Raw genomic sequence first — 12,208 nt, 5'->3', positions numbered from 1 at the left:
ATTATTTACACTCAGTTTTGCTGCTTCTTATACTTTTTCATCCAAGTTCACAAAGTGGAAAAATAACTTATTTCGCCATAATGCACAACACAACCTTCTTTTATTATCCATTTCAACTTCGGCTCTGCTGTTCAGTTTAAAGACACTTTGTTGTAACTGGGTATTTTTATGAGGGGGGTTAGGTTCTGGTATGGACCTGTTTATTTTTTATCTCTGCTGCATATAAAGTATGAGTAAGCAATATTCTAAGCATAAAAGAGAGAAAAATATAAATGTCCACTAGCAGCAATAAGCAAAAATTAAAGCTTCAGCAGTTACAATGTTAAAAACACATGGTTGCACATTTCATTACACTAAGGGCAGTGGTATCCTAGTGGGTAGACCTTTGGGCTATCAATCGGAAGATCGTCAGTTTGAATCTAGGCTCTGCTATGCAGCCACTGTTGGGCCCTTGAGCAAGGCCCTTAACTCTGTCTGCTTCAGAGGCGTCATACAATGGCTGACCCTGAGCTCTGACCCCAGCTCTCAAACAAGCTGGGATATGTGGGAAAAAAAAACTTCATTGTACTGTACACCTGTATATGTATATATGACAAATAAAGGCATTCATCTAATTTACAAAAATGCTTTTTTCTTAAACACCCCTTAACTGATTAATCTTAATGAACCTGATGATGTGAAGCCATTAATTTAAATATCCCATTTTCTCTATTACAGCTACATAACTTTGCAATCTGGCAATACACTACCATACTTTCAAACTACTGGGATAAAAGTGTTGTAGTATTTGGGACAGACCCAATATTGCATTAAAAATATTCCTTTTTTCTTTCTATGCAAATAAAAGCATACAAATCAACACAAGACAGATTATTTTACGAATGTTATTTTTATTTCTATACAACAATCTGTCAGGATAAACAGATTAAATTTCTTTCTATAACTAACTCATGAAAGTGTTTCAGTCATGACGAGAGCCCAAAAAATCTTTAAACGTGTAAATATAAACCTGTAAGAGCTAAGCTGATTGTTTTGTTTGCACCAGTGTAATATTGCTTCCCTTAATGTTCAAGGCAATTCAGGTCCTATAAACATGCTGAAGCATATAATATGCATGAGGTGCAATATAATATACATGAGGTATTTCAATGAGTTGGTCATGAACAGGCAAAATAATGGTCATTCACAAATAAACATGATCATAATTAGATAAATGATGTGTAAACTTTAGCTGTATTATAAAATTTTTTATTTATGTATATACTGGATTCATAATAAACCAGTGGAAAACGAATACTGCCGAGTTCCCATTTAATAGAATTAAATCAATAATTGTTTTTACAGATTAGTGAGTATGACGTTGGATATTTGGATGGCATTGAATACATAACTGGCATGCAAAAAAACAAAGGAACAAATCCTTTAATTTTTAACATTTAAACATGTACAAAGGGTCTCTTTATTTGTAGCTTATTCATTAAGAATAAAAATGACAGCAATAACATCAGAACAAGAGCAAACGTGTTCTACAAATTTGCTAGTGGTTCTTCAATCACCTCTACCTCTAAGCCAAGTCATTTCAGAAAGGACCACAAACTCTATTAAATTTAATCTTTTCTTTTGTTTTAAAAGGGAAATATCTGCAGCTTTAGGATATGAACCCAGAGGAGTTGGGGGAAAGACATGTGCATGTCATCGCAGTGCTAATCGCTCAGCCTCAGGCACCGATGAACAGGTATGTGTCTTAATCTCCACTTTTATGTGACTCTTTGAAATGTCCAAATCACTGGCCTGCCCCTGATCATAAAGGATGAATGGACAGTGTGTGGACATCCCTGAGCTGTATGTCTAATTATTTGGTCGCTCCCCTCCCACCCCCTAAAGCCTAGTCCTCAGGGAGGGGACAAGGTTAACGTTTTGACTTGGCCTCCGGTGCTTCTTTTTCTGAAACAGATTAAAAAAAAAAGAATCAATCAGAAGGACAATATAGGAAAGAAAGACTTGTACTTGATTGTAGAGATCATGAATGATGGTCATCAGAGATTTAAGAACTTTTAGGGACACACCACTCACTCCAATTATGATACTCATTCTCAAGTACTGGGCAAATAGCAATGCTAACTGTTTATCACAACTTTTTTGCTTACAAATGCTGATAATTATTGCACATTTATTACTTTAGATTTAACATATTTGTTTATATTTTTGTGAAAAGTCATACCTCATATAAACCATTTAAAGAGTTCTTATTTTCTATAATAATCAGTCTTCATTACAATAAAGAATAACAGTTTTTAAGATGATATCCTTCTAATTGATGACATGTTGAGCCATAGTGGCAATCAGAATCAGTTTTATTCCCAGGTTACAAATGATTCAAAACTAATGTATGGTAACAGTAAGCATGTGGTCTAGCTTCTAAGGGTAGAAAGCAGTGGTTTTGATTTTTAGACACAAATCAAATAAGATCTGTTGCATTAAAAACTCCTTAGTTAGTGTAATAGTGTTGTTTAGCACAAAATTGTAACAACAGGGAAATATTAACAAAAGTCCAGTGTAAAAATGTTGTTATTTTAAAAATGTACAGTTTAAAAATGTCATTTTATTGGTTTCATTGGTGTTCTGCCTTGCCTATTACAAAACAGGTACAGGAACAAATTCTTAAATAGATGGTGTGGGGGGCATAGCCAACCTTTACTCATTAAACTCACCTTTCTTGAGTTCTTCTCTCTTCCTTGCAGCATCTTCTCTCTGTTTTTTAATAATAGCCAGTCTAGCCAGGTCTGCTCTGGCCTGATCAGTCTTTCCTTCCAGATGCAGCTTCATGTAGCGTTCCTTAGCCTTCTGCTTCTCAATCTCCTCCCTGCAACAATCGCACATTATTCTTAACAAACTGTATTCCATTTTCTTCTCTGTAAAAATGTTTTAATCAACAATTGTTATAATATACCTCTCTCTACGTGTGAGTTCCTTAGGTGCATCAACATCAACCTCGGCAGCCTTTTTGCTTTTCTGGGAGACACGGTTGGGATTCTCGATTTCAATCAGTCCTGCCACACCATTTCTCTTTTGAGACTTCAACCAAAAACAAACAAACAAAAAAAAATCAAGTCCTGTTCAACATATAATGTGCAGGAAGACGGCCATGCTTACAAGTTCCACCTACATGTTCGTCATCACTGCTACTTTCCTCTTCAGATTCCGAGGAGCTCTCACGCTCCTCACCACCATTTTCCTCCTGCCAACAAAAAGTTTGCACATCAAAGATTGTATAGTCTAAAATATTAAATAACATCTTGGTACCAAAAAAAATCGATGGTAACAAAATCACCTTTTCTCTTTGTGCTCGCATCTGTCTCTCAATCTCCTCAGGATTGCTGAACTGCTTGCCACGACCTTTATGACCCTTTTTTCCTTTAAAAAAAAAAGGGGGGGGATCTTCAATAAGTAATGAAGAAAATGTATAGTAATAAAAGTAGCAAATTCCTTTTGAACATGTAGAAAAGTTTTTTTCACTGGGTAAAAAAAAAAATACCTCTCCAGGATGAGAAATAAATACCACAGCAAACCTGTCTTGTTTTTAGTTGGTAATAAAATTACATAGTAAAAAAAAAAAGTGTCTAAAATTTAGTGAACAGCAGCAGGGGAGAATTTAATGTAACTGCAGAAACAGAAAACGAACCTTCCTTGTACGGATTTCTGTTAACCATATTGGTGTTTTACGCTGCGAGTCAGGGCGGTAGACATGAAATTTTATTTACATTTTATTATATTTTTTTTACATACAGGTAAGATATGACCGCAGCGATCGAACCTATCAGTCAAATCAGTGCGTCTGTACACTAACAGGTAGCTAAAGGACCGTGTGCGGAACACTGACTTGTCATTACGGGCCGATCAGGAATAATTGAGGGGTTTTAATCGACACACAGCGTGAAGAAAACATACCGGCTAATGTTCTAAATAAACACATTGGGTTTAGAGTCGCTATTATTTGGTACTATTAATTGTTTATTAAAAGTATGTTTAATCGACCAGGAATTTCCACATTTATCTTTATGAACTAATAGCATTTGAGGCTAGTTACAAGTTAGCTTAAAGACGGCTAACACACAAACACATGTACAACAGTCCCTTACCTCCTCTCGGCATTTTAATGCTATATAAATCAATTAAAAAGCAAAACCACAAAAAATAGAATTAACGGATCCTAGAAAATGTATCTACGTTTACTTTTAATACTTTTAATAAAATAAAAAGCAAAACTTTGCTTCTTTATCGAGCTCCTCGTTGCCACTTCCACAGAGTGACGTTGTTTTTTCTTCAGTTGATTTATTGGCAGTAATGGCAGACATGTACACCGCCACCTACTGACCTGGAGGTGCATTAACGCTTCAGACCGTGTACACATGCAATATCATTCATTCTTTCATTCATTACATTTTTACTGTCATAGGCAGGGTCGTGGTTGGTCTGATTCACTGGGTAAAAGGTTGGAAACACCCTGGACCAGTCACCAGTCCATCACCAGGACAGACACAGACACACGCGCGTTTACACTTGGGACAATTTTAGTAGCTCCAATTGGTCTGACCGCATGTCTTTCGACTTGTGGGAGGACACCGGAGAACCCAGAGGAAACCCAAATGGACCCATAGAAAACATGTAAACTCCACACAGAAAAGACCCTGGCTGCCCAGCTTGGGAATAAAACCCAGGATCTTTTTGCTGTGAGGTGACAGTGCCATTATTGATCGTTGTATCAGTTTGTTTGTTTGTTTGTTTATTGGGATTTTAACGTCATGTTTTACACTTTGGTTACATTCATGACAGGAACGGTAGTTACTCATTACACAGGATTCAGAAGTTCACAAGGTTATATCGAACACAGTCATTGACAATTTTGTATCTCCATTTCACCTTACTTGCCTGTCTTTGGACTGTGGGAGGAAACCGTAGCATCCGGAGTAAACCCATGCAGACACGAGGAGAACATGCAAATTACACACAGAAAGGACTCGGACTGCCCCAGCTGGGGATTGAACCCAGGACCTACTTGCTGTGAGGCGACAGTGCTACCCACCTAGCCACCGTGCCGCCCCAGTAGTAAGGCATGCTAACACAGCTTAGTGAAATCTCACTTTCCTACAAGTTACACTACTGTAGTTACTATAATTATCTGTAAGTCCAGTTACTAACTAATTTACTATTTATTTAATATTAATTACTATTTATTTATTCATTGACATCAGCAGAAATATTTGATGGAGTTACAGGGAGTCGGAGCTATTCTAAAAACACTCTACTGCAGTTGAAATTTGTAGAAGTAATTTATTCTAATTTACCATTTAGAAGCCTGAGAGACAAATCTGGGTTCGAATGATGCTTAAAGAATATAACAGTTGGCTAATGGTGCTTTTGGGGCGATAGTTCAGGAAGAGCCCTTATCTTTACTGTGACAGCATGACAAAAACCTTCATTAACTTAGTGACTGCATACTTTTTGGTGCACTTTCAGACATTTTCTTACAGAGTAGGAGCGGTATGGTGGCTAAATGGGTAGCAAGAAGGTCCTGGGTTCGATCCCCAAGTGGGGCGGTCTGGGTCCTTTCTGTGTGGAGCATGTTCTCCTCGTGTCTGCATGGGTTTCCCCCAGGTGCTCCGGTTTACTCCCACAGTCCAAAGACGTGCAAGTGAGGTGAATCGGAGATACAAAATTGTCCATGACTGTTCGATATAACCTTGTGAACTGATGAACCTTGTGTCATGAGTAACTACCGTTCCTGTCACGAATGTAACCAAAAAGTGTAAAACATGACATTAAAATCCTAATAAACAAACAAACTTACAGAGTAGAATTCATCATAAACTTAAAAAAAACCTCATAATCAGTCTGGTGTTGTACTTTTTATTTTTATGTACAAAGTGTTTTGGAGGTTTAGTACAAAAGTCGAGTGCTAACCAGTTAAACACAATACCTCATACTATTTCCAACTCCTTTACACATCCGCTGATTACATGTTATCATGATTAATATGGTTACTGTTAAATGTCAGAACCCTGAGTGTTCCTTTGGGGCTTGAGGCAGCAGTATGTTGCAACTGCGAGAAACAAGGCAGCAGTGATCAGCTCTCCACCAGCCATATAGAAAATCAGTTCATAATTCTTGTAAGCATCCACTAACCATCCTGTAACAGAATATGGGAAAAAATAATATTAAAAATGCTTATTTTATGTCTTAACTTCTGACATGAATTTTGCAGTATTAAAAATCATGACTTTTATTGGAGATTTATTATAACATACCAGCAGAAGGGGGTCCAATGAGAGCAGCTACTGCTTCTATAAGGAGCACTAGACCCAAAGCACTAGGAAAATTGCTAGTTCCCACAATGCCCATCAGTACTTCAAATTGTAAAGCACCTACCATGCCAAAAAAGAGCCCAAAGAACACACAGAAGATCACTAGCCCTTTATAGTCTGTACTTCTGGCTGAGCAAATATCTGTGAGGCCATTTAAAATTAAAGCCAAGCTGAAGAAATAGGGAATCTTGGGTCTAATCTGCTTCAGGCCTGCCACAAAGCCACATGTGGGGCGAGCAAAGATGTCAATAAATCCGATAATGGAAAGCAAAAAAGCAGCATCCCGAGCAGGGATTCCTTGGTCTTTAGCAAAGTTGACCAAAAGGATTGTGGGGACAAACAGACCAAGAACAACTATAAATTTAGCAATGATGTAAATGATAAGCCCCTTGTTTCGAAGCACACTAAAGTCAAGCAGTTTCTTTTTCCTAGGACTCTCCTTAACATTTTCTGGACTTTCTTTGCCATTTAGCTCTTCCCTGGCAGCAGTCTTTTGAGCCTTGTTCTCCAAAGGTCTCATAACGGCTCCACATGCACAGCAGTTAAGCAGCAGACCCCCCATGATAAGAAAGCCACCCCTCCAGCCAAAACGTTCTGACAGAATTTGTCCTAATGGTGAGAGAAATGACAGAAACACTGGGCTCCCAGCTGCTGCCAGTCCATTGGCCAGTGGTCTGCGTTTGTTAAAATAGCACCCAATCATTATTAGTGAGGGCTGGAAATTCAGAGCTAGGCCAAGACCTGTAAAGAAAATTACAGATATTATTTGTATACAGTATATGTCAACTAGAAAAGAGTTTTCATCTGGAAAAAAGCAATTATATTATCACTTATGCTGCAGTCACATTATGTTCACAATTAAAAAAGGGGCAAAAATGAGAGGCTAGCAAAAAAGTCCTTTGTTCATGCTGCATATTCATAGTTAATAACTGATTCTGGTTCTGTCAGCTATAAAATGCTATTTAACTTTAAAATTAATCCTTATCTACTAACAGCTTTAACCAGATCAGGGTTGCTTAGGTTCCACCCGGAAACACTGGATGCTTAGCAAGAATACAACACACTGACTTTATTATGTTCTACTTACAGATACTTTACATTTTGAACAGACATTCTCAATATGTGTGTATAACTGCACGTGACATATCTTACACATGACATTATTTACTGTGCTCAGTATCAAAAAGCATTACATATAATGTTTATAACCTCAGTGAAGAACATCAGATTATGCTTACTAAATAAAGCATAAAAACTGCAAACAGCCATTTAATCACCTGTGATGATTCCAGCAGTCAGATAAAGTTGAATAATGTTGTTAGTAAAAGACGCCCCAATTAGTCCTGCTGAGGCTAGTAATCCTCCAACCATCATCACTGGCCGACATCCAAATTTATTCACCATTATACTGCAAACCGGACCTGTTTGGGAAATAATATATTTATTAATTAGTTTATGTTACACCTACCATACACATAAACTTAATGGATCTGACTTTAGTCCATTCATGGCTCTGTAGACTTTTTACCCCCTGTCCCTTAATTATTAATGGAACATAGACCCCCACTGATCATTATTTAGGTGGTGAACCATTCCCATTACTGCAGTAATGCTAATTTGGTAATAACCTGGCAATGTTATGTATGTTGGGCTGGTAAAAGTCTATCAGGTGCAGCAGTGTTGTTGGGATTTTTAAACAACTTAGTGTCAATGCTGGAAGTATTTTACTCCAACCAAAACTAAAAAGTCAAAAACAACATATAATTAAACTGTCCACTAATAAAGAAAAGATAGATTGTGCATGAAAAACAGTAAATAACTCTAGCTGTACACTTAGTAATTGTACACAGTGAGAAGTCAGGCATTGTACATAGGGCAATAAGTTTAAACAGTATTTTAAAATCACAACAACACTGTTGCACCTGGTACACGCGAATAACACGCTCCCATCATATTACTATGTTAGTGTCATTGACATGTTGAGAATGGTCCACCAACTGCACATCATCTGGTCAGTCAGGGTTACACGTGGGTCTTTTTCTTTTTAATTAAGAAATGGGGTCCAGGAGGGTGATAAAGTGTACAGTGCTACAGATGGAATACAGTCAGTAGGTGTATACCAACAAAGTTCATCTGTATGGTAAGTGTAACATATAAGAGTACATGGTTGCAAATAAACTGAGCATTTTTGAGGTGTTAGTTAGAAGTGGTGTGTAGGTATTAAGGGGCACTTAAAAATTTATGATTTTATGATTTTACAGTTTATGGGATGCATTTGGCCCCTCAGCCAGCCTTTAGACATGGCTGCTGTAGGAACAGTCATTAAATCATGGAAAAGAAAAGTGCCTTTACCTGAGCCATAGAGCATGGCAAGCATGATAGAGGAAATCCAAGCCGTGTCACTGTATCCACAGTTGAAGTCCCTCATCAGTTCTTTAAAGTACACACTGACGGCTTTGGGAAATGCGTAGGAGAAGCCAGAGATAACAAATCCACCAAGAAGCACAACCCAGCCCCAACCACCATCTGGTGGATCCACTTTGTTTCTTTCTACCACACTGGCTCCCATCTTTCTCAAGTACTTCCTGTAGCAGAGATTTATTGAGTCTGTAATCATTTTAAAATTAATTATTATCACAGTTAATATGAAGGATGGCATATGTCTACACAGCTAGAGACCTGATGTAGCTCAGGTGTTTCAAGCTCACTTATTGCTTACAGCTATCTAAGATCAATGACAGAAAATTTATTATATGCTTTAAAATTTCTGGCAACAGTTTAGAGAAGAACCTTTCCTATTCCAGCATGACTGTGGCCCTGTGCTCTGAAAGCTCCAGGCCTTTTGTTCAACATCAGTGCCTAATTTTACTAATCCTCTTTTTAATAAAGGCACAGATTCCCACTGATACACTACAACATCCTGTAGAAATAATTTACAGAACAGTAAAGGTCGTTGTAGCCTAAAGAGTGTGGGGTCACTCCACATTAATGCCCATGGTTTTAGATTGGGATGTCCAACAAGTTCGTGATCAGGTGTCAACATACTTTTGGTCATGTAGTGTATATGACGTGATTTTTGTACTTGAATTAAAATAAATCAACTTAATATTTGTTTTCAAAACAACATCAGAAAACAAGCTGTGACAGTATGAAAAATGCAAATAAAATATCTCTAATCCCTTAGATGGAACTGCATCAGGAACTGTCATTTATCAACAACTGATATAACCACATGGGTAAGTGATTACTCTGGCATACTTTTGTCAAGAACTACACTACTTCACACTCACAGATGCCACTTAAAACTTTACTGTGCAAAAGAAAAGCTTTATGTTAACCATGTACAAAAGTGGCAGCAAGGAGTCTGGGGTTGACCATCACACAGTGGAAAAGTGCATTGCCGTCATACTAATCAGTATCACAGGTCTTTTTTGGATGAAATGGAGGCTGTGTACTCTGGACCAAAAAAGGAAAGGACCATCATGACTGTTATCAGCAACAAGTCCAAAAGCCAGTGTGTGCCATGGTATGGGGCGGTGTCAGTGCCCTTGGCAAAGGTCATTTACACTTCCGTGATGGCAGCATTAATGCAGAAAAATACATTAAAAGTACATTGAGAGTTTAGAGTAGCATATGCTGCCTTTGGGACAACATCTTTTTCGGGGACGTCCATGCAAGACAATGCAAAACCATGTGCAGCACACATTACAAAGGCATGGCTGCAGAAGAAGAGACTACAGGTAATGGACTGACTTGCCTGCACTCCTGTTCTGTTCCCAATAGAGAATGTGTGGAGAATTTTAAAACGAAAAATGTCATGACAACCTCGTGCTGTTGCACACCTCAAGATGTGTTTGCACGAAGAGTGGAACAAAATAACACCTGTAACACTTCCTCGCCTGGTATCCTCGATTCCAAAACATAAGTGGTAATTCTTTACCATGCAAAATATGAAATATCTGGGGTTCATACTGTCTGCAATGAAATAAAAGTCGAAGTTAATGTAAAGAACACTGCGTTTTTCTAAATTTGCATTTTTCATAGTGTCAAATTTCTCTTATATGTGGTTGTAGTTCTTTAGACATGTTATTACAAGTTTCTGAAGTAAGTGAAGCTCTCTATAAACATTCACAATAATGTGTACTGCAGACCTCACCTTAAATGACAACAGTAGAGGAAGTTGGGCTGTAGTTTTTGGCAGTTTCACCTTTACTCTATACAACCAGACTCTTCTATTGGAGACATAAAGGTGAATTCATTTTTGAAGTATTAGGAGGTGACAGAGTACCAAAACTTTGCCACATTGCAGAAATGTAAGAATGTAAGAATTAGATTAATTAGGACGTAGATTAAATTGCACGTGGCCTTTTTTCCAAACTTACTTGATCACATTTTCTAAAAAGGCACTTTCCTCTATTAATAGATAAAGATGGACCACATATATTATTTTGTCCTTGGATTCAAGAACACACTCTTTTTTTTCAGTAACATTTACTTAATCAACACAAATGAATGAAGCTTCTTACTTGTTATCAGAGAAGAAGGGGCCTTCCAGAAGGTTGTGTTGTGAGAACTACTCTAAGCCGTCTGTACAAGAATTTAAAAGTTTGATGTTCCTCAGATATGCTCATGGTTTAAAAAAGCGTAAACAACTGTTTGTAACTCCTCTGCTTTTTACCATACTTCTCCCCATTGCCCGCTTACTTCCTTTCTGAACCCATTCTGAGATAACGTGCAAAATAAACCATCTGCTTTCAGGTCCTTCCCGTCTCTCCACCTCTCACTTCTAGCTCATTATACACGAATTAAACATGTACAAACAAGTTGGCAGTATTACGAAACACTCTTTTAAACGTGCACTGCATAGAAACAATAAATAAAACAAAAAACACCTCACTGAGCAGTTTTTTTTTCTATTTCAGCAATGTACAATGTAAATTTATGCTTTTTAAAAGTCGAAAGTTTACATACACTTATAAGAGACCTGCATGTTAAGGCATCCTTGGGATTTTAATGATTCCTGCAACTGTTTTTTCTGTTACTGAATAATTGGAGGCTTCAAGCTCTTTTCACCTTGATCAGTCAATTTGGATAAACAACCTTCTGGCTCACCTTTGTTAAATCTTCATCCACTCAATCTGGCAAAGCTGGTCAAGTTCAAGTAAATTAGTTGGCTTTATTTCAAATTTCTTTTTTATTTGCCACAAAAATATTACCAGCTGCAGTTCATTATAACCCTAACAAGAAAATAGAAAGGCATGCTACAAAGTTTAATGGTATAACAGAACTTTCTTTACCAGAAGATGAATAGTCTAACTTTCTTACATACATATCAGACCGCAGATTTTGTCAAAGCTAAAAATGATAATAATAAAAAAATTCTTGCACTGTGCAGCTTTTGCTGTTTTTGGTTTTATTTAATCGACTAATTAATTATTTTAGATTTACGCAATGATTTCATTAAAAAAAAAAAACGAATATTGTGTTAATATTTAACATTCAAAGGCACACAATTTATTATTGAATTTAACTCCAAATCTGGTTAATTTTTTGCTGTTAGAAATAAAAACTTTCTCTTGTTTTCCCACACCTTAAGAAACCCACATTCCAAAAAGGTCTGAAGTCTCTGGGAATTTGGCATGAGTTGCTGTACTCATTGTTGTAGTGAGATCTTACCTGACAATAGTGCTCTAACTCCTCAGTGGAGCAAAGAGCATCCCTTTCAGCATTAACAACTCAGTTTCTTTATTCCGTTAAGAAAGTTTTGAGCCCTACAAGTTTAGACATGCTTGTTGTCAAGTCCTTTTGTAAACCTGTAATTATTCTTTAGACATTTACTCATGACC

At 37.2% G+C, this 12,208-nt stretch overlaps 2 protein-coding genes across 2 annotated transcripts; both read right to left on the bottom strand.

The window, feature by feature from the left end:
* Positions 1-870: 870 nt before the first annotated feature.
* pdap1a (pdgfa associated protein 1a) lies at positions 871-4,325 on the bottom strand. Its single transcript, XM_063003793.1, has 6 exons — positions 4,140-4,325; positions 3,332-3,414; positions 3,167-3,238; positions 2,951-3,075; positions 2,712-2,863; positions 871-1,944 (listed from the first exon to the last, which is right to left on the bottom strand). Exons 1-6 carry the CDS (start codon positions 4,150-4,152, stop codon positions 1,910-1,912), a joined length of 480 nt encoding a protein of 159 aa, XP_062859863.1. The 5' UTR covers positions 4,153-4,325; the 3' UTR covers positions 871-1,909.
* Positions 4,326-5,893: 1,568 nt separating this feature from the next.
* slc16a8 (solute carrier family 16 member 8) lies at positions 5,894-10,550 on the bottom strand. The gene is made up of 5 exons (XM_063003792.1): positions 10,519-10,550; positions 8,715-8,947; positions 7,640-7,783; positions 6,306-7,103; positions 5,894-6,187 (listed from the first exon to the last, which is right to left on the bottom strand). Exons 2-5 carry the CDS (start codon positions 8,929-8,931, stop codon positions 6,045-6,047), a joined length of 1,302 nt encoding a protein of 433 aa, XP_062859862.1. The 5' UTR covers positions 8,932-8,947; positions 10,519-10,550; the 3' UTR covers positions 5,894-6,044.
* Between the last annotated feature and the right edge of the window lie 1,658 nt (positions 10,551-12,208).

The sequence above is a fragment of the Trichomycterus rosablanca genome, chromosome 10 (genome assembly GCF_030014385.1).
Source record: "Trichomycterus rosablanca isolate fTriRos1 chromosome 10, fTriRos1.hap1, whole genome shotgun sequence".
Taxonomy (NCBI): domain Eukaryota; kingdom Metazoa; phylum Chordata; class Actinopteri; order Siluriformes; family Trichomycteridae; genus Trichomycterus; species Trichomycterus rosablanca.
This window is presented reverse-complemented; position numbering and strand designations above follow the sequence as displayed.

Excerpts from the sequence above, each read along its gene's own strand:
- pdap1a (XM_063003793.1), bottom strand. Across the intron at positions 3,239-3,331 it reads TGCGAGCACAAAGAGAAAAG|GAGGAAAATGGTGGTGAGGA; the intron begins GTGATTTTGTTA and ends TTTTGTTGGCAG. Across the intron at positions 3,076-3,166 it reads GTAGCAGTGATGACGAACAT|TCTCAAAAGAGAAATGGTGT; the intron begins GTAGGTGGAACT and ends TTTTGGTTGAAG.
- slc16a8 (XM_063003792.1), bottom strand. The coding sequence starts at position 8,931 with ATGGGAGCCAGTGTGGTAGAAAGAAACAAAGTGGATCCACCAGATGGT. Across the intron at positions 7,104-7,639 it reads GACTGCTGGAATCATCACAG|GTCTTGGCCTAGCTCTGAAT; the intron begins GTGATTAAATGG and ends TTTTCTTTACAG. Across the intron at positions 6,188-6,305 it reads CATTGGACCCCCTTCTGCTG|GATGGTTAGTGGATGCTTAC; the intron begins GTATGTTATAAT and ends ATTCTGTTACAG.